Source organism: Colletotrichum orchidophilum (genome assembly GCF_001831195.1).
Source record: "Colletotrichum orchidophilum strain IMI 309357 chromosome Unknown Scaffold_89.1, whole genome shotgun sequence".
In the NCBI taxonomy this organism is placed as follows: domain Eukaryota; kingdom Fungi; phylum Ascomycota; class Sordariomycetes; order Glomerellales; family Glomerellaceae; genus Colletotrichum; species Colletotrichum orchidophilum.
Window position 1 is genome coordinate 28,343 of NW_019173045.1, and position 27,751 is coordinate 56,093.

Genomic DNA, 27,751 nt, shown 5'->3' on the forward strand with positions numbered 1-27,751 from the left:
ACTGACAGACTTGAATAAGGGAGGTATTTTGACCTTCTATACCTATGCAGATACTTCGAATGGTTTGGGTGAATGATGATCAATTTTGACGAAGGCGGCTCAGGAGCCGGCTTCCACAAATAAAGCGGCATCGGCAAAGCACGATACCCAAAAGGTAAAGGGGAGCTCATGTGTGAGGCTCTTCTGGTTGAGTCCCTCGTATACGGACGGGACGATCTGTAGCAGAGACGCACTTTCGACGTCCCGCAGTATCTCAAATGAAACCAACCCCTGGGTCTTGCGGAAGGGATAGCCGAAATTCGACTTCGTACTTGAAGAGGACTTCCTCCCGTCAAATTGACGATGGCATGCGCAAGTATCAATCAGTCTTCTTTCATCATTCTTATCCCGACAATCAGTCCCCGTCATAATAACTGTTTCCGTTTATCGAATACACCGCGCCTTGTGGCCGTTAATGTTTATTGCATCAATTCTTCGTCATCCTTACTCCCCGAGCTCGAGCCTCTTCCTGATAACCGCCACGAGTGACTGGAGAATCTCAGCCCCCAGCTTATTGGCCATCAAATTCGACTTCTCTGACGTCCAAAAACAAGAGAGAACTGGTTCGTCTCGCCACCGCTCCCGCTGGTATCCGTGGATCATCCCCCATACCGCTCTTGTCCCGGAGCGAACGCCATACAGCTCTTGTAGGCATCCGTGGAACACCTCGGGATCCTACGCTGCATTTTGCATCAGCCGCTCTAAATTTTCTTCGCTGACCGCCAAAACCACCTCCTCGCAACCCTTTTCTCCTTCAACGCACAGCCGGAAGACGACATCGTACGTGTGAGTTGAGACCACACAGAAAGCACCGACAGAACATCAGAGGAAGGAGCGGTGAGAAGAAGCAAAGCCGGCTTCCTTCAGCTTCGCCTCTTGATCCCCGGCGGTCTAACGGACGTTCCTTATTCAAGATGTTTAAGCTCGCTGCTGCTCCTTGGGGCTTCCACGGCTCGGATATCTTTGCCTTTGAGCAGGATATGAAAGTCAGGGCTCAGCAACGCTCCCACATCCGACGCGAGAGAAAACTGTTCGCACGCAACAGCCACAAGATTCCTTTCAACATCAGATCCACCCAGCAACCGGGCGACATGTCGAGCGAGGATTGGTCTCTAGCCGTTACTCCAGACGGGGTCCAAGACAGTTTTGAGGTGCGTTGGCTCTGGTTTCCCATCTTTCTCCCTTTCCCCCGTTCGTACAACACTCTCCTTATGAGATGTGATCAAGAGAAATGTGTTGCTGACTTTGAACCCCCTTGCCTCAGGCCCAGCAGCTCCGGAACAGATACCTAGCTGGCACCGCGGGCAGCCCTTACGCTGACCCCGATCACGGCACTTTTTTCCAGAGAATGCAAAGGTTCGATGGTTCTCTGAACGGTAGACGACCAGTCATGGATCACAATCAGACATGGCAGTCCTTTGGGGTGGCCGACACGACCGACGTCCAGTCCATGTTCGCTCCGATGCCGTACCAATACGACATTTCCGCCATTGACGGTCTTCCAATGTCTGCTTCGCACAGCATATGCCACGGCATGTCCACGTCCTCTCCTGTCTTCGCGGCGTCGGATGTAGGCACTAGCTTTGGCAGTTTCTCTTCAGTCGGTGCACCCACATTGCTTGAATCTTGTTCCTTCAGCTCGTCAGACGGCAGCGCCATCATCACCAGCCCTTCAGACAAGTTTGAGTATGCCAATTCACCTTTCACGTCTTCCTCCATGGTAACCGAGGACTTCAACGGCATCAAGACAGCTCCCCCATCACCGCCGCCGTTCTCTGAGCCAACCTCCATCATCTACTTCCCAACGCCGCAGGAGCAGCTTGCCGAGCATCAGCGCCAGATGGAGGGCCAGCAGGTGGCAATGAATGCAGTTGCCATCGAGGGCAGCCATAGCAGCTTCAGAGGAGTCAAAGCCGAGAATTCCAAGCAGCAGATCTTACTGTCGAAGCCTAGAAAGGAGCTTCCTGAGAAGCCACGTTCATCACGAGCCGATTCCAGCAGCTCCTCGCGACGCAGGGCTTCTCCGCCTCGCAAAGCTATTCCATCTACACACAAGACTGAGCTACGACCGAAGCAATCGAAGCCTTCTCCGGCACAGCCTTCTATGGTTGACCTCGCAGAGCGTTCGGCTAAGGACGAATACCTGCTCAAAGCCAAGCAAGAGGGACTGACGTATCGCGAGATCCGGGTCAAGGGCAACTTTAGCGAGGCTGAGTCGACTCTTCGTGGGCGTTACCGCACTCTCACCAAGAGCAAGGAGGCACGGGTTCGTAAGCCTGAGTGGACCGATAAGGACGTGAGTGCCCCTTGCCCTGCTACCCATGACTGTCTTCTTGGCATCCGGCTGACTTTCTACCTCGTAGGTTCACCTGCTCCAGAGAGCCGTCCGCAAGTTCGCCAAAGGCAACGATCCTGCTTCGACCAAGATTCCCTGGAAGCAGGTGGCCGAATACATCCAAAGGAACGGTGGCTCCTATCTCTTTGGCAACGCCACTTGCCGCAAGAAATGGGATGAACTCATGTTAGTTGCCTCGGGGCACCAGGTGGGTGATTTCGGCGCGTTGGAATGATGGGAGTGATGCATTGGGTGTGGATTTAGTCGAGAGGCACGTGACGACAAGATCGGCTTGGTTCTTGGGCAACGATGCGATGGCAGCTGGATAGTAATTTTTGACAAGTGACATGTCGGTTGATGGTGCTCCATCGGTGTTTGTATGCGGATGAAATCTTGGTATCGAGTGGGATGCGAGTTCCTCGTCATGTTTGCCTTAATTAGTTAGAGTCCTGCCGCCAGGCCGATGTTTGCTTGCATCGCATGTACCTTTTAGCTGTCTGCAATGTCTGTTTGCCCCCTCCTCCTTTCTACACGTGCATGATGTCCCCCTACAGCTTTTTAATGTGGCCTATGCCACCATCTTTGGGGACGCCGATTTTCGATAAAACTTCCAGCAATTGGAAACCGTCGCCTCCTGACTTTAGCGCATCCCATTCGGCCTCACTTTTCACCAGTGCTGTTCCCGCCAAAACAGTACCGTTGAGAGCGAGGTTGCCTACGGCCGTACCGTCTCTGAAGATGGCTGCACCCTCGGCAAGTCGCGGCAGTACGGCCAGCCGGTCGCTCGTCATGGCAAGGTTGTAGCTGATGCGCGCGCCGCCATTCCCAGAGTCGCTCACGGCGCCGACATGGGCCTCCACTGAATCGACGGCCGACTTGAAAAGCGACAGATAGATGCCATGAAGCTCTTCGGGCGTCATGCCGCGATGGATCGTCTCCGCGAAGGTCAAAAATGGTAGTCCGGGAATCTGCTGCGGACCAAGCTGCTTCGCCAGCACGTTCCATTGCGTGCCCTCTGGCAGGCCGTCCATCATCCGCGCGACCGGCAGCAGCTGAATGTGTCGATGAGGCTGGCTCGCTCCCGAGTGCGAGCCGCTATTGAAGAAGGCATACAGCTCGCGATTTTCCTCATTCAGTTGTTCACCGTGCTGTCTGTAAGCCTCGATACAAGAGTACGTCGCCGCCAGGTCATCGCGTTCCAGGAGATCCGTCTGTTGCTTGAACTCTTTGGTGGCCAGGATGAAGTGCTCCGGCACGATGGCGAACTTGTTCAGCACCAAGTTGTGGCCCGACGACGATGGTATGTCGGCAATGAACAGCGGGCCCTTTTCGGGACTCTCAAAAGGATCAAAAGGCTTGCGTGACTCATCGGGCTTGGGCTTCTGCACGACCGGCTTGTTTGCCAACGCGGGGGAGAAGCGGAGTTGAAACTGCGCAACAAAGTTAATCGAGGTCGAGTTCGAGTTCAGGTTCATGTAAGGGAGATGTGATGCAACGCAGACTCACCGGGGTTGAGTTGGCGATAAGCACAGTGACCTGGGTTGGATAGTAGGTCAAGTCGCCATTGGAGCGAGCCTTGTTGAAAGCTGTTTTGACAAGCTCTGGGAGGTTGGCCGGGGCCTTGATTGGAGACATTGTGCTGTCTGGTACACGCTGGAGGGTATGGAGTAAGGTAGGCTGCGTCGTCGCTGCAACGTTATAATAGATAAAGATGAGGAAGTTGGAGGGTGAGGTCACCATGGCACGGAACGGGGAGCCACGGGGAGCCACAGGCACCCCAACTCCGGGCCCCACATTATCTTCACCTGAGGTGCTTCACCGAGCTTGTCACCGACCTCGGCCCCTACACCTGGAACATAGGTAGGTAATAACCACAGCGACACCAACACTCGCACAACGCAATTTACTTCACGCAGTCGAATGGACTAGCATGCGAACTGTGGACAACTTCGACGTGAAATTCGAGTGGAATGTATGATTTTCTGCATTATGGAGGCGCTATTGCCTGCTTTACTTCTATAAGGTGCATCAACCTGCCTATATGCCAGGCAAACCAACGACTTGCCGTACGGTGGGGACGAACCGAGGGAGAATGTAGACGCCATACAATGCGGTGAGAGCGGTAATGAGACCGGTGACCTGGGTTTTACGTTAGCGACGTTGCAGGAAAAAGTAAGTAACATTCGATTCTGTACCTTTTCAAACCACGTGTGGAAGTAGATCGCGGTCATAAGAAGCATCCAGGAGCTCAGCGCGATGATGGCAGCGGCAAACTTGCCGCCCAAGCCCAGGGCATCGCCAGGGCCCGGCTCTCCCTTCAAACCCTGTGCCTCAACCGTCGCAGTCTTTGTTGCACCATCCGTCATCACGACGCTGCGCTCCTCTCGTCTTGAGCCTCTCCACCGTATGACCACCCACCCGACCTCGGACACCAGGAATCCAGTACCAAGGACGAGGAGGAACACGTGCCCAGAAATGTCGTGACCGCCACGCCAGCGTCCGCCAGATGCCTTACACGCGACCGCGGTGAAGACTTCCTTGGCATCTCCCTCGCCCATCTCGACCTTCTCTTCAATCATCTCGCACTTCCCACCGGTCCAGCGGAAGCCCCGGTCAATGATGGCCGGGCCGAAGAACCATTGCGTGACAAAGAACCACCAGGCCGTGACCAGAGCCCAACGCAGCGTGCCCTGTACGCGCGCGGTCGCCTGTACAGTGGCTGGGTGTGTGAGAATGAAGCTGAAAAAGGCGGCCGTGACCCAGAACCAGCCTCGCTTGACGAATATGACGTTAAACAGGTTCGACTTGCGCGCAAAGTACGACGGCGCAGTATCTTGCGTGTGTGCCTGGGCTGCGGGGTCGTAGTGCGACGAGCGGACGTCGGGAGAGAGAAGCGAGAAGAGGGTACCGAAGAGTAGGATGACCGGAAAAGCGGCCAGCACAATCGTCTCGATGGGCGTGGGCAGGTAGGGGCTGTTTCGCGTCGTCTTGAGGGAGTTCGAGGGCGGCGACGTCGTTGCACCGTTGAGGTCGTCCAGTGCGCGCCGGGTCTTGGACCGCAGGTTTGCTGCTGCCGGTGGCGTGTCCATCGTAATGAGATTAATCTTTGGAAGAGGGATTTGAAATGTGTGTTATCGCATAAAGGGCAGAATAGGTCAAGAATGAGCGGGCTCGTGAGCGACGGCAATCTTTAAATCGGCGAGAGGAATGGCGCCAGAGCTTGGAAGAAATCGATGTTCAGCGTATGACGTTGCTGCCACATCAAGCGAGGTACGGAAAAGGTACGTACCCAGCATGGGTCGCAGTGGAGTGGCTAAACGCGGACAGTCGGCCATGGGAAATCGCCGACCGGCGAATCATCGCATCTCGTCCTCGGTGAAGGTTGCTCGCCGACACACACCGAGGATGACCAGGTGAGGACACATTGCGGGAGAACTTGAAAGACGCCAACAGAACATGGGAGGCAAGTCACGATGCATAACCCCGACTCTTTCATGACACCTTCATCCTGCCTGGACTCCATTTTGCCTCACCAGTGGCCAATCATCTACCTCGGGCTTCTAGACATCGGGTATGAATCAGAGACATGAGGAGCGCCAATTATAACACATTCACTATTACTGCCACTTTTATAGAAATATTCATGAGTAGAACGAGATTGTACTTGGTAGAACGTTGTATAGTTGATGAATGGTATCAAAATGCCCATAGGGCAAAACAAGAATGTCAATCCCGCCGTTATAAACCTCGTGTTTTCACGATCCACGGCCTAATCCCGTTTTCTAGAAACCCTAAACTCCCTTGATGCAAGTATGCCTCCTGCCAAAATCCATAGCATAAAAAAAAGGGTGTGGTAAAGAACATGCAGCGTAAACCACTAGGGCGGACGACAGCATCTGAAAGAAAGTAAAACGTTCCTACGCGCCGGCCAGCTCGCGAACGTGCTCGTAGATGTCCCAATGGACGTCCTGGCGGATGTGGTGGGGAGCCAGGTGGTGCGAAGGTCCCTTGGAGAAATATCCAGCCGACTCGGATGGATTCATGACGAAGTCCGGAATGCACGAGTACGGGACAACCCCGTACGGCACAGGTCCGTGATTCACAACTCTGTACGTGGGAGCCCTCTTCTAGAGGGGTCTAGGCACCGTCTCCACACCGAACACGTTGAGGTCCTCGGGTTCGGGCCTCTTCTAGAGGGGAGCCTGGAACATCGCAACCGTGGCGCAAAAGTTGTTGCGGTTGTCGCTGTCGAGCGCGGCGCCCTTGCCGTTGACGGTGACCATGTTGATGGACGCCTTGGTGCTGAGACCGAAGAACTTGACATCCGAGTTCTCAAGAGAGACCATGTGATCCTGGCAGTTGTTCTCGCCAACGCAGACCTGGTCGTAGTTGTTGAAGAAGCTGTAGAGGCCGGCACCGTAGATGAGAATGTCCTTGGAGTTGACGGCGCGGACGCCCCAGGTACGCGCGCACTTGTCGCTTTGGCCGGTGCAGGAGGTCTCAAAGTTGGGGTCGGAGATGGCGTTGTTGACGTTGAAGGGCGTCTTGGCGTCGGGGTTGCCCTGGAAGTAGGCAGTCTCGGTCTGGATGTGCGCCATGTAGACGTTAGAAGCGTTGTTGAACTGGTAGTTGTAGAGAACGCTGTGCTCGGAGGCAGTACCCCAGAACCAGGTGCCCTTGGTGGCCTCGCAGAGAACACCACGGCCGTTGTAAATGTTGATCTGGGCCTTGCGGTCGGGGAGATCCAGCTCGTGGTCGGCGACCCACCACCAGGTGTTCTCAAAGTAGCCAGAGGACTCGGCGGTCATGTGGGTGAGCAGGTAGGCGCCGATACATTCGGGGTTGGCGACGGTGGTGACGTTGGGGTTCTTGGCGCACTTGTCAGACTGAAGCTGGGTTCCGGCACTGCCTCCGATGCGGAAGTGGACATCCCAGAGACCGGCCGCACCAGGGGTCGAGCCGGCAATGTTGTACTCCATGAGAATGGCACCAGCCTGGGGGCCCTGGGTCTGGACGATCATGTCGCTCATCTCAAAGGTACCAACGTCGCCAGCCTTACCGATGCGAAGCATGACCTTGGGGTTGGCCTGGTCCTTGAAGGCGGCACCGTTAGCCATGAGCAGAGGCCAGACCTCCCCGGTGATCTTGATGTCCTTGGGAACCTCAATAGTGTCCGAGATGATGTAGGCACCGTGGTCAAAGTAGACAATGTCGTTGGGGCCGGCCTTGTTGAACAGGGCCTGGATAGCAGCGGTATCGTCACTTTTGCCGTCACCCTTGCAGCCGTTGGCCTTGGCGCTGAGGAACGAGCTTGCTGGGACGTTGGCATACTGGGGCTTGGCGCGGGTGACAACCTTGCCATCAGAAGCGAGAAGACCGGCAGGCTTGACGATGGCTTCCTGAGCTCCCTGGACAGCCTTGCCCTGACCGGCAGTGCCAGTGTAGGTCTTGCCCTGGATGAAAGAGCCAATTTTCTGGTTGCCAGGAAGAACGGTAGCCTTGGTGTCGACGATCTGGACGGCGGCGGGGACGTTGGAAGACATGTCGACGTTGTCGAGGATCAAGCTGCCGTTGGTAGATGAGGACGAGGGGTTGTAGGCAGTCAGGATGCCGACGGGGGTGTTGCTGATGACACTATCGAGAAGCAGGACGGAGCCAACAGTCTGCGCGCTAGCACCGCCGTTAGACATATCGATACCAACGCCGCAGTTGTTAATCTTCAAGTCCTGGAAGGTCCAGAGCCAGTTCCAGTTCATGTAAACGGCCGTCTTGCAGTTGTTGAATGTCATGTTGCGGGTAGTGAACTGCTGCGAGCCCATGAAGGCACCGTATTTGCCTCCGTTGAAGGTCAGGTCGGTCATGAAACCTCCGGAGCCGTTGTCGATGAAAATACCCTGCTGGACGTTGGCGTCGCCACCATCGGTACGCATGTTGAAGACGATGTTCTGGAGACTTGTGGCCTGGGCAACCTGCCAGTGAATGCCAGCACCAGAGCTGAAGGGCATGCCAGTCAGGTCAATGTTGAAGTTGCGTACAAGCTTCCAGAAGTCTGGAAGAGAGGTTAGCAGCTGGCGGTGTGAAGAATGAGTGTAGGTGTAGACTTACTGTTTTGGTTGGTGTGGGCGTTGTTGCCTTGGTTGTCGTACGGATCCGCATCAATCACGGCCATACCAGTGAAGCTCGCAGCGGCCTTGATGGTAGGGAGCTGGGTGGCATCTCCAACCATGTGGGTGTAGTACTTCATCACGATGGGCTTGCTGACAACGTAGGTACCGGCAGGGAAGTAGACAAGAGCAGGAGTAGTAGTCTGGGAGTCACAGCCAAAGCCGCAGCGGTTTCCCTCATCCATCGCTATTTTCAAGTCAGTAAATTGTTCTTCTTCGTTCTTCTTCACATACGGAATCACTTACCAGCCTGGATAGCCACAGTGTCGTCGCTGGAGCCATCGCCCTTGGCACCAAAGTCCTTGACGTTACGAAAGATCTTATAGTTCGGGTCTCCGAAAGCAGAGACACCTCGGCGCTCAATCGAGCCGACCCAAAAGCCGGCGGCGGCGTCAGGAGTGGCGGCCTGGGGAACAGGAGCAGGGGCGGGAGCCGCGAGAACGTCCGCCGAGAAGAGGCGCATGGCCAGGACGGCGGCCGTAAAGACCGTGGAGAGACCCATTGCAAGGTACAGCCAGCTGTGACGAGAGGTCCTCTTGTGTTTGAAAGATTGTAATGAAGTTGAAGACTGGGAGGGAAGTTGACGATTAGCTCAGTCTCAACGGTAGTGGTGTTGAAGGCGTCCAAACAAAATGCAACTTCAAGGTGCTGTGGAAAGAACTCGAGACTGCTCGAGGAAAGTATCAGGAAAGGAAAGAATGGCTTTTTGTTCTTTACAAGGCCGGGGACTTGAAAAAAGTGTGATGGGGCCAAAAAGGTAATGACTCTCGACATGGTCTTCACGAACCACCCACACCTTAAGTATGAAGGGCGTGTGAGTGTCGGTGATCAACTGACAGCCGACTCAAACCGGCCCGCGCTCCACGAACATCCTTATTGTCAGTGACTTAAAGGACTGCTGTGCATCACAAGCCTGGATCATGTCCTATTGTTCCCCCTTCAGACGAGACAAGGTCTCTTTCACTCCTCGGCGAGGCCCCTCGAAGCAGACTCCCCCGGACTCAGATGACAGGTCCCACGTCACGGTACTCTTGAAGAAAGATACCATGTAACCAACCCAAGAGACAAGAGCAACAGATAGTAAGAGCCGAGACAATAGGCCGGTGGTCTAGAAGGGTGTAGGGGAAGGAAGAGCAGTCACGGGACCGGAATCGAGAGAGAACGGTGCACAACACTCACCAGAGAAGAGGTCGAAAATTGACGGAAGCGGGTGACGGCCGATCAAGGCTCGCTATGGTGCAAAGAGTGACTTGGAAAGAATCGAAACAGCGAAGGGTGGTATATTATCCCCTCTTGGATACACGCAACGAAAAGAAAGAACGTCGAGGGAAGGACGAGGGTGTGAGGTCGAGACAACGGGAGAAGGGAGGGAGGGACCACAAACGTAGAAGAGGTTGACGGCGACATCACCGTCTTATATCGACCTACCTTTTGGGCAGTCCCCTGCCTCGCCAGGCGATTTATCGCCATGGTGGCGGCAGTCGGACCTCTGTCTCTGTCAGTCTGAGGCAAGCAGGGCCCTGGATCCCGGTTCACAACCCAAGTGCCGTCCGCCTACGGATATTCAACGACTGGATCTCGGCCTTCTGGGCAGCCAAGCAGGGCCAGTAGGGTTGTATGACGGGGAGGAAACCGAGTGATTGAGTGAGAGGGGGAATATTGGACGTCCGTGGCCCGCCCGAGCTCGACAAAACCTAGCCAACAACAGCTAACCTTAGTCCTTTCTTTACCAACACCCCTCGTCCAGCCGACTTGCCGCGCTGGATAGGTAATCCTGGCAGAGCACAAGAATGCGATGAAACAAGGATCCAGAAGGGACGCTATTGGTTGGGAGGGGATATAGCTTCAAACAGAGCTAGGATGCCAGGATGGGGGGGGTGGTACGCAATAAGGTGTTGCCAACAGACAGAGTAAGTCAAGCGACGTGCGCGCGAAAGAGTAAAAGAGAGAGAGAGAGAATGAGACGCAGGAGAGAGAGAGAACACGCAAGTAGTTCGGACGAAAAGGCCCTGTCCGGAGCAGTTCAGGGGGGTTAGTCAATGCGATGCGACAGCCGCCCCTAGTCTAGTAGTCCGGGTTGGACCACTGGGCCCCGATCTTTTGGTCTCCTTCTGGAATATCCACAGCTGGTGGTGTTCTGGTGGTGAGAGGTTGATTAAATCGCATGCAGGAAATGGATAAACGGCCCAAGGTTTGGTTTCCCAAGGGACTGTCATGATCCCTGCATCACCTCCGTTTCCCGCATGAAAATGATCTTCGGCGAGATCTGTCGGTCCTCAAGGTCTCGTCTTGATGATAAGACGCAGGAACCTGGTCATCTGGGCAGTCGATTCAAGAAAAGGAGACTCCACGTGCAGGGAGAGCAAGCGAAGCGGAGGATCAGCCAGCCCGCGCCCAAGGAGAGCAGTCGACGACTCATCTACGAGCCTTGCGGTGGCTGGAGGAAACAGAACAACAAAGGTGGGCACAGGAAAAGAGACAGAAAGGGAGTCAAGTCTACTCCATATCAAGTTACCTGTTGAATACTAAAAGACGAGAAGAAGCAACGTCAAAGACAGCACGGAAAAAGATGCCCTCTATCCGTACTTGCAGAGATCTTTGGTCTCTGAGTGCTGCATGCACTCTGTATGGCTATCTTGTCTAATGTCTCGTGCACAAAGGGGTAAAGCACTGCTGTGTAATACTCCGTACCCCAATATCGAGAAGGGGGAACAAAACAGGATAGCGGCGGCTGTTCACCCTATTTCGAGGAACCCCGTCCCTATTTTTCGCCATTTGTGCCCCTGGCTTGGCCACTTTGTGTTCTCTTTCCCACCAAAGCCGCCCCTTTACGGATGAGCAGCGGCAAGGATCATTTCTCTTCGACGGGCAGACACAACAAGGACAAGGAAGGTTCAAGAGGCAGCGAGGCACCGGAAAAAATTCTGGACAGCCGACTTGGGGATGGGGTAGCTCAGGATCGGGCATAGCGCCGTTTCAAGGCCGTCCACCCTCCACCACCAGCAGACGCTCCGAGCACAGGACGAGAAATGGGGTTCGCGTCACAGAGCTGGGCGCGTTGCGACCCGATCCCGCAGCGGCATTGGCTGCGGTTGTGCGTTGATGGCCGTTGGTTGGATGGCAGCTGTTCCCGCGGGAGATGATGAGGAGGGGAGGCCCAGATGGGCGAGGCGCTTGTGACTGAAGTGTGAGCCTGTCATTCTTTTTGCCCATCCATATCTCCAGTCCTTTTCATGTCCTACAGTGTCATTTTGCCATGGCGACCAGGTCCAGAAACTTGGACAGCCGTTTGTCTGGACCTCTTCCATGACGGCATCGAAGCGCTCAATATCAAAGAGGTCTCCCATGAAGTGGCTGGGTTCTTCCACGGCTGGCCTCCACGGCTGGCCCTGGGCACTGACTCTGTACGACCTGTCAACTGAAGCCACGCCACACAAGTGGCAAGAGGATGGACCTCTCATAACGGTACATGGCGTTCTGTAAGCTTGGGCTACCATCGGGCCCCCTTCGTCGAGGCTTGGAGTCTCCCACCCGTGATGCTTCTCACTGTAACCTCCCCGCTCCCCCGCCTCGGGGCTCGTGACGAGGGACAGTCACCCGGGTCTACCTCCAGGAACCATTTCCTCGCCGGCGACTTGTCTACTACTCTGTCGATATTGGAAGCTACTGCACTACCACCCCGCAAGACTCAAGACTCGGCCCTTTTTCAGAGTCAAGCGCTGTCACATGGGATGTAGAAAACAGTAACCTGCTGTCCGGTGCCTCACTTTTACTTTGAGAAGGGTAACAGTTTGTGGGGAAGAGTCATTGCTTCGAGCCTACCATGTAGTGAGACCCGTGTCGCGCCAAAAAGGGATGATGGGAGAGTCAGGCAAGAGCCCATCTATTGATGGGCTATAGTACCAGAGACGACGACCACTGGCACGCCCATGGGACAGGATATCCCATCCATCAAGCCCGAATGTCTCCAGGTTCTGTCCGACGATGCCAGCGGTTTGCATGCCCCTTGCAGGAGTCATGTCCGCAGCCAACCCGCCAGGACAGGCCCGGTAGAAGCATGCCAGCGAGTCCGTTGACGACGAGGAGGGCCATCAACAACGACCAGACATCAGCTGCGCGCAACACCTCATGTGGACCGCATGCAACCGCGCTGAATCGTCGTATGAACATCCACGCCAACTACAACGTTGAAGCGCATCACGTGCGCCGCGTGCACTACATTGTAGACACTCGATATGCTTACTCTTGTCATGACCTTGCGGGCCTGGTCTGAGTGCGTGGATTGAGTTCTGGGTTTGCAGATTGCAGATACACTTTCCATCACACGTTGCTGAGACGTATCTGCGCCGCGTACGCAACCTACGTCTGTCGAGTGTCGACGCAGGAGTCGACATTGGTTCCAAACAAGCACAGCTTCACAACATCCCATCTTCGCCATTGCCGTCTTGAAACGTCCACATCACCTACACTGCACACCGGCGTCGCTTTGGAATTCGCCCATCCCTGCCTGTTGATGTGTCTCCCAAAACGCCGGGTCCTTCCATGAGTTCCTATCACTGTGTGTATCTGATGAACATTGATACTCAAACTCTTCACCCACAGTTGGTAGAGTCATGTTCTCATCACGTCCCCCCTTTGCCCACACGCCAACGCCTGATCGTCCCGCGCACTCTTTCCGCGCATCGATGATCATATTCCTGGCTGCTTGAAATGCCCTTCGCCAAGCCGTTGCGCCCTTTGCCGTAGCCCCCAAACTTCCCCCGTCCAAAGGAGCGAGCAGAGCAGAAACTGAGAACTCGGAAGAGACCTCCCAAATACAAAAAGACAAGCGAACTTGTCCACTACCCCTTTTGGACTTTTAGCTGCATGTCATTAGAGGCAGGTTTAAGCAAAAACCAGGACCACCATGTGCCGCTTGCCGCTACACCACACCACCCCCCAGTATTTCTGACGGAAATTAACCTTCATGCGTGAAGGCTAAAGGGACGATTCTGGGCCCAGAAACCCATCCCTCTCCTCCCGAAAGACCCCAAACGGTTCGCAACATTCTTCCGGCTAAAGAACTGACTGGCTTGGCTCTGGATTCCTTCATAGCAGAGCTGAGCAGACCTGGACACTCAATGGTCTTGACACGGGGGACACCCCAAAAACATGATCTACGACTTCCATTCCTAACCTCCTTTCTCAGGACCATTGCTCGTTGTCGCGGTCAGGTGGCGTCGCCCAAGTTCCCAATGTCCACATGGCCCTGGGCACCTTGTGATTGTCTGTCGACTACTGTAATCTGTGGGTGAGCTCGCTCGCACATCGAATCGTGGCGTCGTGAGACCTGGGGTGAACCCCAACCTTTTTTTCCCCCTCCTGTCCATCCATCCACCCCATGTCCTCGTGGCAATCTTGCGCGCTCTCTTCTCAGTCGTGCCAGTGACCTTTTTTACCTCGCAGATCATCCGCGACGGTCGGCGGGCAGTAGCGCAGATCATCCCCACGGGACACTCGAACCAGTCTAATTTTCTTTACCCCAATAACTGCGGCTTCATTTAATTTCACATTGCGGTGGAGGGTTTTTTTTTTGGTTAGAAATCCTGGAGGACATGGGGGCCTTGAGGTATTGGAGGAAGAAACCTGGTTTACTTTACATGAAATCACAAGACAGCCGCCCTCCCAGTACTACCGTTGGATCCGGGACGATGAAAATACACCCGGGACGGCACTGCGGCACCCGTGGTAGGCATCGTGAGCCGGAGAAAACAGAGACTAAGCATCAACATGAGACGAACACATGTCAGTGAACCTCCTCACCTCAGGTACTCTGCAACCCATCCGGCCCGACCGACCAGCGTCGCATCCGGCACCATCACGGCGGCTCTTGTGTGTGTGCAATGTCGATATAGTTGTGTCCTCCAGTCACCCCAATCCCAGCCTCAGTCGAACCTGATGGCTGGGGCCGTGGATGCTGAGGGGAACGATCCGGGGAAGGACAGAAATGGAAGGTCGGTTTGTGATACCTCCTCGACTGCGTTCTGGAACAACCCCTGGCCCTCGGCCCTATTTTCAGCTTTCGTCTTGGGACACTTGCCTTGCTATATGGCCCGAAACCACTGCCCAAGACAATTTGCGGAAAATCCAGCTGAAACGATGCTTTTTATGTTCTTTACGCATGTGACTATCTTCACGATATTCAGCGTATACTTGAAGGATGCTGCGGAAGATTGGCCGACGGTTCTTTTGATCTCGGTCTTCGCGAGACAGCTGAGCATGATAGCGACGTCATGCCTTTGAGACTTGCACGAAATGGCCTGATTTGTCCATTCTTCTGATGTCGGTAAAGACTTGATTGAAGCTGGAACGGCCGTGCAGAGTCTCAATTCATAGGATCAAACTGATCTAGATCCAGCAGAGACATGTATAGAGAACTCAATGCCATAAACCATTCTATAGAAATGGGCGATCAACATTCACAAGTCACCCGTGTCTTTGTGGTTCCCTCGCCACCTCACGTCAGTGTAATTGAGATGAACGTCGTCCTCTCGTCATGTGGATGATACGTATTCCAACCCTCGTCCTCCAAGTTCACTTCACTTCCATCATCATCGTTGATCACAAGTCTGAACTCAACCGAATAAGTATCATCAATTTTAGATCCAACAAGCTCAGGCACGTTTCCAGCAGCCGCTCAAGCCCGTCTCTCGCCTCCACGGATATCGGAAGGCACGGTCCGTGATCTGCACATCCGTCAGGCCCTTTGGCCACGAACTTCTCCCTGCGTCGATCGGCGTTGGGCTGATCCCAATCAGCTAGTTTCCGCCAACATGCTCTCGGACGTGAGATGAGATTTGCTTCCAAGGCGCAGCATAGGCTGAAGCATAGACGGTTGAAGCTGTCATCGCCTCCTCACTTTTGGACTGCACAGCTCGCGGAAGCTGGAGACATATCATAGATTGAAGTTGCAGAGAGCCTACCACCTCGAATCGACTCCGGTTCATGTGTGTGCTTGCGGCCGATCAAGTATTGCGAACCGAACACCCTCTGCATCTTCATCTGACTTGCATCTACATCTACGTGCCGCAATCGGAACCCAATCCGCCTCTGCGGCGGACAACACCAGAAGCAACAGCCCGTATCAAAGCATCCAGTGCAATCGGGCGGAACAAGGCAGATGATCAAGGTCTGTATCCTTACAACAATGAACCATCTGCCAAAAGCCCCCTTCTTCATCCCAATCCCAGAAGCCATCAGTGGCACAGACTCATCCGTTCTCACACTCTGACAATCAACTCAAGACGTGCGGTAAGCACCGCAACACACATCTCGAAACAAAAAAGCCCTGCGGAGATGCAGAAAGATCCGGCCATCAGATGATAAACCTTGAGTTGAAACGAAACGGAACGTCCCATCTTGTTGCACCGTTCTGAAACCCGAATGGAAGAGAGGTATATAGCAACACCGGGTGCGCTTTGATGAGCGAGGCGCACCCCCGTACGACCCTGCTATTTTCTCGCCTCGTCGCGTTGGACTTTCCCCAGCTGAAACCCCCGTCTTCTCCACGTTCTGTCCCATGCCGTCGTCTCATAGCATGACAGCGAAGAATGGTAGATCAGCGGCAAAGTGTCACCTCAAACTCTTCACAGCACATCGGAACAAATGGGTTGGCTCTCAGCGAGTGATGGCGAAAGAGAATCTATAATGCTTCTATCCCGTAGCCGTCTATGCAACAAAGCCCAGGATGCCATGCAAAACGAAGAAGAAAGCTCAGTGCAAATGTTTGAACGGAACCAAACCCGAGCGAAAATAAACCAAACCTTGACCAGACACCCGCAAACCCAATGCAAGTGGATGAATATCCTTCATCATCCCATACGCCTCGTGAGAACGATCCTGTGTTTTCCAGAAATCGCCTCATGTGTTTTCCGTATACCATCAACTACTCCTGATCGCTACCGAGCCGTGATGATCGAATAAAAATGAAGAAAAAGTCGTCAGTGAGGGCGGTCCAGCCTTGCCGCTCTCGGTATTAGTGTATTAGGTAGGTTGTACGCATCTTTCGTGCATCTAGATGTATCCGCCCTCTATTTCGCAGGTGCCGCCGCTGCTCTCTAATGCCTCGATGCCAGGAACGTCGGCACCAAAGTCCATGATGAGGATTTTGGGATCCTGTCCTGTACTGACGATTCGTCGGTAGTCGCTCTTCGCGCTCAGCACCCAGCTAGCGTGCCATCGTGGGAAGTCGAGCAACTGGCGACCAGTTTCCATATCGAAGACCTTGATATCAGTATCGTAGCTGCCGCTGACAAGACGGCCGCTGACCGAGTCGATATGCAGGCTACGCACGAGGTTATCGTGGGCCTTCATCTCGCGAAGGCACTCGCCTGTATTGGCATCCCAGATGCGGATGACCTTGTCGTTGCCGGCCGAGGCAACATAGCGGCCATCTTCAGAAAACTGAGAACAGGCCAGACCCTTTGTGTGACCCTCAAACTCCCTTATATTTTTGCCAGTGTCGATGTTCCACAGCTTAACGCGGAAGTCGCCTGAGCAAGACACAATGGTGTTGCCGCGCATCTGGACAGCATTGACCGGCCCAGAATGTCCTCGCAGCTGACGGAGAAGAGTGCCTGTCGCACGGTCCCAAACGCAGATGCTGACGTCCTTGCTACAAGTGATGATGTGCTTGTCATCAAAGGCAAGATCAAGCACGGCGGCTGTGTGATGCTGGAGACGGCGGACTGGTCTGTAGCCTGACCGGACATTGTACACAATGCAGGTCGAGTCGGACGATCCGGTCACGAGCATGCGGCCGTCGTATTGCAAACAAAGAATGGAAGCCTTGTGATGGGTTGGGAAGGAGACCATGGCAGGCATCGAGGGATTCGCGCGCTGGTTATCGGGGAGAGTTGCATAGTGGACCGGCTGGCCATCCTCGTCTAGAAGCAGAGAGACATCATTGACGACTTCGGGCGGACCAATAACCAGCCGGCACTCGAATGTCCGCATATCCCAGACTCGGATGGTCTTGTCACGAGATCCAGTGATGATCTTGGTCCTATGCGATCATTAGTTGGAATTATTCATTCGGTAGGGGTTTGACTACTCACTCGTCAAATTGCAGGCAATAGATACTATCCAGGTGTCCGTTCAGATATACGGGCTTGGCCTTGCCCTCTTTCCATCGCTGGTCGAGCTCTTCCTTGGCCTTGTAGATTTGCTTCCAGTTCACGTCTGGGGTGATAGGCGGAACGCCCTGTCCGGTTCCAGGTTGGACGGGGAGACTAGTGGCGTAGGTCCCGGTCTTCTCACGCAAGAATGACTCTCTCCAGACGTGCTGGTTCTTGACCGTCTGGTGCCATTCCCGCGAAACCATGCTTGCGGCACCGAGAGCCGTAGCGTCTAGATGAGCGAGAACCTGGATCGCGAGCTCGACAGGAAGCTGCGAGATGAAGTTTATTCGACTGATGTTCGCGTCTTCCACCTCCACGTCAACATCTGACTCGACGCCAGTGACGGTGATGCCGATGCCGCTTTCGCGATCAGTGAAGTCATCAGAGGAAGCGCGGAGCCATTTGTTCTGGAACGCCTGGTTCGAAGCCGCAGCGGAGGCCTTGGCAGCAGCGCCGGTGTGAAAAGGGATGACGGGCGGCGCGCTTCCATTTCCGGGTAGTGGTAGGCAGGGGAAACAGTTGTCAGACGCAGAGGCGTCGCTCTGTGCGTCGGGACCATGGGATGTCTTGGAGTGACGGAAACTTGTAGCTTGGCGAAGGCGATGCCAGTGGGAGTGCGCATGAGCAGTGCCAGGGCGGGCGTGATGATGTGGCTCTTCAAGGCCATGGGCACCCCCGATCGAATGCCTTTTGTGATGAACAATGCCCTTCAACGAGATGGATGCCCTACGAATCATGCCCTTGATGCTGCCGTTGCCATTACCCACCGCGGGGGAGCCGTGACCGAGCTTGACGGCGTTTTCGTCGCTAGGGCCGGCGTGGCTTCCAGATCGCTCGAGGGAGAGTTCCTCCAGATGACTTGACAGGTCGGGATCAAGGTGAAAAATGGATGATTTGCGACGCCATGGGAGGGAAAGGCTCATGCTGCGAAGACGATGCTGCTGGAAGGAGGGTCTGGTGTTGGCGTGCCCGTCAAAAGCATCTTGGACGGCGGACGTGGACGAGGGTCCGTCGTAGATGGCCTCCTGGGTCGGAGCCCAATCGGAGAGGTTGTGGGTGCGTGCAGCCATGTTGTAGATGCGTATGACGACGTCGACGGCAGTCGCCTGGGAACTGGAATTGGGGCTCGAGATTGATCTCTTCTAGCTGGCCTTGCAGACGAGACGACAAGGAAGTATCCGGGGCGTGGAAGAGAAAGGGTCGAAACGGATTCGTGGGGGAGCGAATACAGCACGAGCACCTGAAGATCATCACATGGTCAGTGGAAGGCTCGAAGGGTTTAAAGCAAATCAAGAGAGAGAGAGAGATCATTCGAGGAGGGTCTTGTCTCAGTCCCATACCTTTACTCCTAGCTTCTTCTCCCTTTTTTGCTTCTTTTTCCCCTTCCTAGACCTGACTCTGTCTGGCGCGCCCGAAAGTTGCACACTCGCAGGACGGGAATGTCTCGGGCTTCCCACCAAAAGGCTGGGCCACCGCAGGGTGAACAATGGGTGGATAACTGGGTGGCGGCCAGTAAGGAGGAGGTTGGGCGGAAATTTTGGAGATTTTCGGGCGTGGTTCAAAGATATTAAGACAGAGAGAGCGATGGGCTGCAGCAGCTATCGACGGGTTGAGTCGCAGAGGCGGCAGTGGGAACCTGAACCACGGAAGTCGGCCGCTGAGTCCTGGGGGATCCAAAAGGCAGGGCGACAGAGCGAGGCAACGAGGGTCCTGGAGACGGTTTGTTTTGGGGTTGCTGGAGACGACCTATTCAGGCCTAGGGGTGTCGAAATGTCAGGGTCGAAGGGTGTTCGTCCCCCCCGGCTGGCCCTTTTTCTCTGTGGATATTCCAGGGTCCGTCCTCCTTGGGAAGAGGGATCGGCTTCTTGGGGTTACCGGATCGGGGCTGGATTCGGCTGCGGGAAATAGGGTGGTGGGCGCGCTACTGGGCAGAACGCGTAGCTAGTATTTGCTAGGTATCTTTTTGAAGTAGAGGCAGGCCGCAGAAGATGAGGACGAGGACGGTGACGGTGAAAGGAAGCCAGAGATGGAATTGGGAGGTCCAAAATGAGAGACGAGCCTGATGACCTCGGATAGTTGAGCAGAGGTGTGGGAACCTTTTCGTACGGTATTCGCCCGTCGTGCCGCAACAAGCGTGAGTGTCTTGCCGTGTCGTGTTGTGTACCCTGGTGTAGGAGCGCGAGTCAACAAAGGGAAAAAGGGAAGGAAAAGGCGCCGGTGCAGATCCCCAGCCAAGTGCGAGCCTCAGCTTGTTGTTGTTGGGCGAAGGTTTCGAGGAATGTTGATGTCAATCTTGCAAGAGGCAGAGAAAGTCCCGGTCCTTCCTCTCCGGTAAGGTACGTGCGGTACGTACATGTTCGGGATGGTTTCTGGGTCCCAAGAACTTAGAACTGGAAGGTCGTGTACCTACAAAGGTACAAATAGGTACCTCAAACTTCCTCACCGCCGTGCACGTAAGGCCGAACTTGCAAGACAGCCGTGTTTAAGAGGCAGCGATGCCATCCTAAACGAAAAAGAAGTTTGATTTAAAAAATTGGCGGGCCGTTGTGTAGAACAACAATGGACGCAGAACCAAGATGTTGGCGCTGGCAGGTGGAGGAACGGTGCGAAGAAGAGACGGAAACCAGGGAGCGAACAAGTACCGGTAGGCACATCCAGGGACGAGAAAGGACGAAAGACGGGCTGGCCGACGGGCTTACTACAGCCAGGACACTAGAGTACACTAGAGTCGGCGACAGACAGTTGGACGTGCGCCACGCTTGTTGCAGATTGCACGGGGTGGCCCGGGAAACCGAGTCGTCTTCGTGTGGTCCAGATGGGTGTTGTAGCTTGTATGGGCTTCGAGCCATGGTCAGTCAGCCAGGTACCACAGCAGAAGAGTCTCGTGATATCCGTAGTCACTGATCATATGGAACTTCTCAGTTGGGGAGCAGAGGGATGACCGCAGTGCTTGACCAGATTACCCGCCTCACCATCATGCGCCGGCGTGATTGTTGATATTCATCAAACAGCGTCGCAATGTTTATATTTCGGGAAAGCGATTGTAGGAATCACCCTGGAACCGCAGCCTCAGTTTGCATGGTTGGGTGCAACGAAAATGAAATTGCAGCGTGGCAGACCTCGCCGGCGTCGTGGTAGCACGGTGGGTGCTAGCCTGCCAGGCCTGCCAGGGCCACCAAAACCATGGAGGTGCTAAAGGTATTTCTACCTGTTGTTTCGGATGCCCATGTCGAGGAACCCGGAAATCTGGCTGTGTTGCAGCGCTTGAAATGTATCCGATACATTGCACGCTCAACAGAAAGCCGTCACTCTACTATTGATTCTTACTGCTCTCCTTCTTCCATCTCACAATCCCATTTCCAAAGTCAATATACGATACCTAGTCCTGTTGGCAGCCAAGTGATTGAACTTTATTCGCAAGCTGCATGTCTCTCGATTCTATCCAACTTCCCAGGGTCTCGGTCCCTGAATGCAGACACCCTGGAAATCCCACCCTTCCCGCATCGCATCCTTCAGGCTAGGCTGACTGCAACCCTGTAAGCGGAGATCCAAAGTCAATTCCCGTTGTTTCCCCTCTCAGATCTGGTCACTGGTTTCTTGGTAGACTCGGTTCTTTGTGCCAAGCCTGGTGTCAGAAATGGCGGCCTCGACGTGTATTCATCTTTTGGGCTTCGCAGAGATTATTTCCGTCAGTCGCGGAGAGGGGATATGAGGCACTAGCTTTAGCAAGTGTTATGGTGCATTCTCCAGTCCAGAGACGAGTCAACTTTTGATCAAGCATGTCGTTGGCAACTAGGCTTTGAGACCTTTGCGACGGGAAATTGTCTGTCACACTCTCATGCAGTCGACAAATGAAGGGCGACATTCCGTCCACTCACAACGGCATCTCACCAGCGCCGTACCGCCTGCTCTTATTGCCAGACCGCCAGGTAGTGGCCAAGGAAAGTACAACTTGGTCTCGCATCTACCATGGCGGTGGGCTCCCTGGCCGAGTACTGCATTGTCATGTGCCTTTATAACATACAAAAGGTGACGCGAGCAAGCGAGCGCCTGGAGATCGATTCCATGGCACAAACAGAGGTTCGCAAATGACGGTGAATCACATTCATACTCTCCCTGCCAGGGATGGCTTTGGGTGACTTTCCGCTTCCCCAGATTATCTATCTCTGACATTAGCCTAAGATACCTTACCTTGGCTAATGAGCGCTCAATGGAAAGCGGAAAAAAAAACCCCGAGGTCAGATTGATACCTAGTTCCCAGGCTGAAATCAAGTACGGAAGATGATATCTGTACTATTTCCAGACGGCAGCCACGGTGATTGGCGATGTAATTGTGGCCTCACTGTAAAACGCACGGCACTCGGAAATTCCGAATTGTGTTTAAAGGCACGGGCCATGGCAACACTTCGGCTCCGGCGCAACCTACCCGAACCCCCGACGTAAGGTGCGGCAGGGGGCCGGGATTTCGGAGCTCAAGTTTTTCCTTGCTCCTGCCACGATGAGAGGTCCAGTCCATCAGGGTGCTCGTCACGCCAGAATCCCCAGTGATGAGACGAAATCGCCTTGACGTACCCCTCAACTCCTTTAGCTCTCCGCTCTGCTATTTCTGAAGAGAATCAGATCCTGCCTCCTTCCCATCGACGACACCTCGTGCTCCGAGAATTGCGAAAATGCCTCCCAAACCAGCCCAGTTCGGTAGAATCGGCCTCGTTATTCCACTCTTCTACCGCGTATTCTTCCTAGGCATCGAGCCCGTGTCTGCTCTTGTGGGCGCCTACTATGCGCACGTTCGACCCGATGACTACCTACAACTCACACACGCCGTCTCCAAACCCGAAATCATCCCTCAAGGGACGTCCATCGTCCTTTCCCAGCTCGCAAACCTCTACCTACTCTTCGCTCTCAATGAGGCACTCGTTCTTCGCTCGACCTCGGACCTGCGCGTTTGGAAGACTGTCTTGTTTGTGCTCCTTGTCGCCGACATTGGACACTTGTACACAGTTCGGAGCTTGGGACCGGGAGTTTACTACAACTTTGCCAAGTGGAACGCCATCGACTGGGGAAACGTCCCGTTCGTCTACTTCGGTGCCTCGATGCGAATCGCGTTCCTCGCAGGCGTCGGATTGAGCGGTCGACCAGCACCTGCAAGAAAGGAACAGTAGAGCATCCGGGATTCCGCTAATCTTGAATACCCTGTCCGATTGGGATGATTCGTTCGTAGCGGAGGACCGCCCGATCATTGCGCCGAGCCCGAGCCGCCCACCGTCGGTCTGCACAATGCCGCTGCCGAGATTGAAGGTTCCCGGGGACCAACTAAAGGAAAGGCGCCGTTGGCAAAGAAAAAAAAGAGAAACACAAGCAGCCTCAGAAAGAACGCCACAATAGAGGCTGGAGCAACCCCGAGCTATTACCGAAATGCTGGCCTGGTCAGTCGCCCGAACGGCGTCACAAATACCTCGATGGGCTGCAGCGCAGTGGAAGGATCGAACCAGCACGCACGTCGGGACAATATGGTTGGCCAGGGATATTTGCACTGCACAAACTCTCGGAGACATTTGCCGAGATACAGCGAAGAAGGGAGTCCATGCAGCGAGCTTGGCCCCTTGACAAAGACTTTTTGGCCCAGGCCAAGCCCGATGTTATCTGTAATCGTGGATTGGGTTTTCCATCCGCCGCTCGACGTCTAAAGTCGGATCCCTCCTCTCTGTATGGTGGGAATTTCGGCAGCCGTCTCGGAAAATCTTCCGGACAATTTCCCTCCCCCAACCCCCGGAAGAGCCACATCAAATCGGGTGGATTACGGGGTGCAATTGGCGGGCAATGGTGGGGTACCATCGCGGGGCAGCGTGACAAGACGGATGGAGCTCGGATGGACGTGAGAAAGTAAGTCATGGAAAAAGATGCAAGCTCAACAAGTCTCACGGCGTAGCCAATACGACAAGATTCGATTCGATCTCGAGGAAAACCCTCTTACTTATACAGTTCCGTTCCATATTCCTCGACCAGCGACGGACGTACGGATGAGGAGAGCCAATGGCATAAACTCGTGGGAGAATCAAATGAGCAAACCATCGTTTCCTTCCAACAGGCGCCTAGCCTTGAGCAAGGGTCCCACCCCCATCTAGCTCGCATGGGATGACATTGAGGCGCGACATGAGCCCCTCCTCGTCCGAGGTGGGAGGTGCCCCTCACTCAAGGATAGATGTACTACTCCCCACGCGCAGCGCCGCGACAAATGAGATGGTGGGGGTGTTCGGGAGCAGGTCTGAGGTGGTCAGGGTATTTCATCCGGCGCGGTTCCCTCTGCCCGTCGTGAGCAGTCCCCGACCCTTTCTCCTCGCCCTCTCCCTCTTCTCTCGTGCCATTATACTGCTTCCTGATATAAGACCAAGCCGTCTCGCGAGCATAATCAAACGAGTCTACAAGACCACTCATCACTCGGACACACCCATCCACCATGTCGATCCCCGAGAAGTTCACCGGCTTCCAGGTCAATAGTGCCGAGACCTGGCAAGACTTCAAGAAGCAGGAGTTTGACCCCAAGCCTTTTGGCGACTACGACGTCGACATCAAGATTGAGTGCTGCGGTGTATGCGCCAGTGATGTGCACACGATCAAGGGTGACTGGGGTGCTCAGCCCTATCCTCTGGCCGTCGGTCACGGTAAGCTCCTTGTTTCTGCCGCACCAGGTCTGACATGCAGACTGATTTTCCTGTGACCAGAAATTGTCGGAAAGGCCTTGAGAGTCGGTTCCAAGGTCACCAAGATCAAGGAGGGCTCGCGTGTTGGTGTGGGAGCTCAGTCCTATGCCTGTCTCGAGTGCCGCCAGTGCAAGAATGACAATGAGACATACTGCAAGCACCAGCTCGACACCTACGGCTCTACGTTCCCCGACTCAGGCGCAATTTCCCAGGGCGGCTACTCCTCCCACGTTCGCACGCACGAACATTGGTACGCGTCTCGATATCTACTAGCTAAGATGCATGCTAATGAAGCAACAGGGTCTTCCCCATTCCCGACGCCCTTCCTAGCACTATTGCTGCGCCAATGCTTTGCGCCGGTTTGACAGCTTATAGTCCTCTGATCAGAAACGGCTGCGGTCCTGGCAAGAAGGTCGGCATTGTTGGTATTGGCGGTATTGGTCACTTTGGCGTCATGTTCGCCAAGGCTCTGGGTGCTGAGGTGTGGGCCATCTCTCGCTCGCGTTCCAAGGAGGCGGATTCCCTAAAGATGGGTGCAGATGGCTACCTGGCGAGCGGCGAGAAGGGTTGGAACGAGCCTCATAAAATGACGTTTGACCTCATCCTCAACACGGCCAACTCATTCGAGGGTTTCGACCTGTCTGCCTACCTCAGCCTTCTCGACGTCCATGGAAAGTGGGTATCTGTCGGTCTCCCTGGTGGCGGCGGCATCACCGTCCGGAACCAAGACTTCCTCCCCAACGGCTGCTTCATTGGCAGCTCTCACCTGGGCAGCAGACGCGAGACCTTGGAAATGCTGCAGCTCGCTGCCGACAAGGGCATCAAGACATGGGTGCAGGAGGTCCCCATCAGCGCCGATGGTCTGAGATCGGCGATGAACGGTATTGAGGACTCCAGTGTCCGTTACAGATACTGCTTGACCAACTACGAAGAGGCGTTTGGCCAGTAGGCATGAGTTGGAAAGCATGGGTGTAATGTGTATAGCAAACCAAAAGAATACCACTTAATGATACTAAATGAGTCTTCGTCTCATAATGTTTCAAAGTAGGGGTGGATGAAGTTCTTCCCGCTTCATCAGATTCCCGCCTCGTTACAAGAGCTGCAAGAACTACAGCGAGATGTGGTCGAATGGAGAAATTCCGCCGCCCTGGGCAGTCATTTTCCGGGCGCAATCCCTATCGCCGTCTGCTGCTGGTTCACTGGCCCGGTGCGCCCGGTGCGCCGGTCATCGGCGACGCAAACAAGGTTCCGCGGGGACACAGCAGCGACAGGGGTCTGGGGAGCCCAGCCATGTTGCGGCTGTGTGCGGTGACATCCCAAGCCGCCCGGGGAGACCGGGGTTCCGGCAAGGTGACTGATCTGATTGATTGATCTGGGGAAACATGCAGCATCTTAAATCCGACTCATCCATCTGCCACATCCTTCGTATACTAAACCTTGCAAACATTACACAGGGGGGGAAACGTCGGACTGCAGACAATGTTGTGTTTTGGCTGAAAGGGACAGAGACACAAGAGATATCATGAGCACTTATTTGGATGCCAGCAATGGCCCGCCGGCGGATGATTCGATGCCGAGCTACGAGGAGGCGGTCGCGGAGGGGTGAGTCTCTTGGCTTTGCATCAGCACACGCGACACGCGACATTGATCGTCATTTTCATGGTTTTACTCACGACGTACTAACCATGCCTTTTTACCTTGATCCAGTGCGCAGCGGCAGCGGAACACGGCGAGGACACACTCCGTCTCGGGGTCAATACAGTCGCTCAACCTCCACGACGGCACGCTGCCGCCCTCGATCCTGCGGCTCAAGCACCTCGGTCGCACAATGTGCCAGAATGGCCCCGTCACGGCCATCACCGTCAGCCCAAAGGGCTACGTCGCCACATCCCAGGACAACACGGGCACGGCGCTGCCCTCCAGCACCAAGATCTGGGACTTTTCGCAGAAACCTGGCGGCGCCGGAGGCGCGAGGCCGGTGCCGTCGGACATTGGCAACGATGCGCCCGTCGTCGTCTTTAGCCCCGACGGGAAACTCACGGCCGTGGTCGAAAAGGACGCGGGCTGGAAGCGGGAGTGGCGGGTGAAGCTCCGCGCGGGGGAGGAAGGGCGAGGGGTGCGGTGCGCGCTCAACGGCGTGGGGAGGCCGGCGGCGTTCAGTCCGGACGGGAAGAAGTTTGCGGCGGCGGACCCGATGGGTGTGGTGGTGGTGTTTGAGGCGGCGACGAGCCCGCCGGGGATGCCGCCGACGAAAAAGGTGGCGGGCGTTGTGAACCACGCTGCGCCGACGCACGTTCTATTCATGCCCAACGGCGCTGACCTCGTGACGATGTCGAGGGACGGCACGGTAAGGATCTCGGAGGCCAAGACGGGGAAGACGCTGCGGCGGATGGAGGTGGACGGAGTGGTGACGGGGACGGGGACGGGGGCGCGGGCGTTGGGCGTTTCGCCGGATGGGAGGGTCGTGGTGTCTGTCTGGGCGAGGGCTGTGTATGTTTGGGAGCACGAGGCCGGGCGGGTGTCGAGCTGGGAGATGAATAAGGTGCGGAACAATGAGGGTTGGCCGCTGGCGGTGTCACCGGATTGTCGGTTCCTGGCGTGTCGGACAGAGGAGGGGATGGATATCTCGGATGTATACTCCGGACAGGTTCTGGCCGAGGTGACTACGGCGGCGGGGATCGACGGGTTGGTTACGGCGGCGGCATTCTCGATGGACGGCAAGATGATGGCTGTTGGAAGGCATAGCGGTGTGGTTGACGTGTGGAATTTGGCACCCTACGGAGATTGATGGAGGCGGTGATGGTATTTTGTCTTGATCTGCTCATGAATATGAAGGAGGGGGTTTGTTTATCTGCTGCTCTGCTGGACCAAAACGGCGATGAACAAGACGCCTCATGATTGGTGTTAAAAGTTACAATGAAGTCGAGGAAAAAAATCACTGCGGTGCTTAAGTGGCTATTCCCTGACGAAGACTAGTTTGAATCTCGCCTTATCAGATGGGACAGCGTGGGACTTTGGCCTTTGCATCACGTTGAGGATGAGTAGATCATGTCCACAGACATATGGCCATCGCGATATTCCCTTGGCATATGATTCGATTCTAACCAGCAAAAAAGCCTGTCACGAGACTGTTCACATGAACTTGACATCTCGAATCTACCTTGGTCTGAATTATGTCATCCCTTGTTGGAGAAGTCAATCGAAGCGGAATCTGCTTGTTCAGACGAAAGTAGCTCGGTTGTCTATGATACTTCTGGCAACCGTGTCATGGAAGGGGCAGACAATAGATTCACGTACTAACCATACCAATACGCCGATTCTTCTACTGGAAGAGAATATTGGAATTAGGTATGC

At 54.8% G+C, this 27,751-nt stretch overlaps 8 protein-coding genes across 8 annotated transcripts; 5 read left to right on the forward strand and 3 right to left on the reverse strand.

Moving 5' to 3' along the window:
* Positions 1-953: 953 nt before the first annotated feature.
* Positions 954-2,609, forward strand: CORC01_09648 (uncharacterized protein; the record flags this gene model as incomplete). The annotated part of the gene is made up of 3 exons (XM_022621277.1): positions 954-1,190; positions 1,304-2,335; positions 2,403-2,609. The coding sequence occupies 3 exons, from the start codon at positions 954-956 to the stop codon at positions 2,607-2,609; spliced, it is 1,476 nt and encodes a 491-aa protein (XP_022472153.1).
* Positions 2,610-2,922: 313 nt separating this feature from the next.
* CORC01_09649 (inositol phospholipid synthesis protein Scs3p) lies at positions 2,923-5,463 on the reverse strand (the record flags this gene model as incomplete). Its single annotated transcript, XM_022621278.1, has 4 exons — positions 2,923-3,804; positions 3,881-4,179; positions 4,429-4,513; positions 4,570-5,463. The coding sequence occupies 4 exons, from the start codon at positions 5,461-5,463 to the stop codon at positions 2,923-2,925; spliced, it is 2,160 nt and encodes a 719-aa protein (XP_022472154.1).
* Positions 5,464-6,564: 1,101 nt separating this feature from the next.
* Positions 6,565-9,460, reverse strand: CORC01_09650 (glucan 1,3-beta-glucosidase; the record flags this gene model as incomplete). The annotated part of the gene is made up of 5 exons (XM_022621279.1): positions 6,565-8,423; positions 8,480-8,725; positions 8,785-9,106; positions 9,326-9,381; positions 9,448-9,460. The coding sequence occupies 5 exons, from the start codon at positions 9,458-9,460 to the stop codon at positions 6,565-6,567; spliced, it is 2,496 nt and encodes an 831-aa protein (XP_022472155.1).
* A 7,130-nt stretch (positions 9,461-16,590) lies between these two features.
* Positions 16,591-18,766, reverse strand: CORC01_09651 (WD repeat domain-containing protein; the record flags this gene model as incomplete). Its single annotated transcript, XM_022621280.1, has 2 exons — positions 16,591-17,581; positions 17,634-18,766. 2 exons carry the CDS (start codon positions 18,764-18,766, stop codon positions 16,591-16,593), a joined length of 2,124 nt encoding a protein of 707 aa, XP_022472156.1.
* Positions 18,767-22,366: 3,600 nt separating this feature from the next.
* Positions 22,367-22,858, forward strand: CORC01_09652 (uncharacterized protein; the record flags this gene model as incomplete). Its single annotated transcript, XM_022621281.1, has 1 exon — positions 22,367-22,858. The coding sequence occupies one exon, from the start codon at positions 22,367-22,369 to the stop codon at positions 22,856-22,858; it is 492 nt and encodes a 163-aa protein (XP_022472157.1).
* A 224-nt stretch (positions 22,859-23,082) lies between these two features.
* Positions 23,083-23,583, forward strand: CORC01_09653 (uncharacterized protein; the record flags this gene model as incomplete). Its single annotated transcript, XM_022621282.1, has 1 exon — positions 23,083-23,583. A coding segment is annotated over one exon (501 nt), but the record flags the coding sequence as incomplete, so codon positions are not given.
* Positions 23,584-24,153: 570 nt separating this feature from the next.
* Positions 24,154-25,346, forward strand: CORC01_09654 (alcohol dehydrogenase GroES-like domain-containing protein; the record flags this gene model as incomplete). Its single annotated transcript, XM_022621283.1, has 3 exons — positions 24,154-24,358; positions 24,419-24,647; positions 24,698-25,346. The coding sequence occupies 3 exons, from the start codon at positions 24,154-24,156 to the stop codon at positions 25,344-25,346; spliced, it is 1,083 nt and encodes a 360-aa protein (XP_022472159.1).
* Positions 25,347-25,919: 573 nt separating this feature from the next.
* On the forward strand, positions 25,920-27,185 carry CORC01_09655 (ribosome assembly protein 4; the record flags this gene model as incomplete). The annotated part of the gene is made up of 2 exons (XM_022621284.1): positions 25,920-25,999; positions 26,105-27,185. The coding sequence occupies 2 exons, from the start codon at positions 25,920-25,922 to the stop codon at positions 27,183-27,185; spliced, it is 1,161 nt and encodes a 386-aa protein (XP_022472160.1).
* Positions 27,186-27,751: the final 566 nt, after the last annotated feature.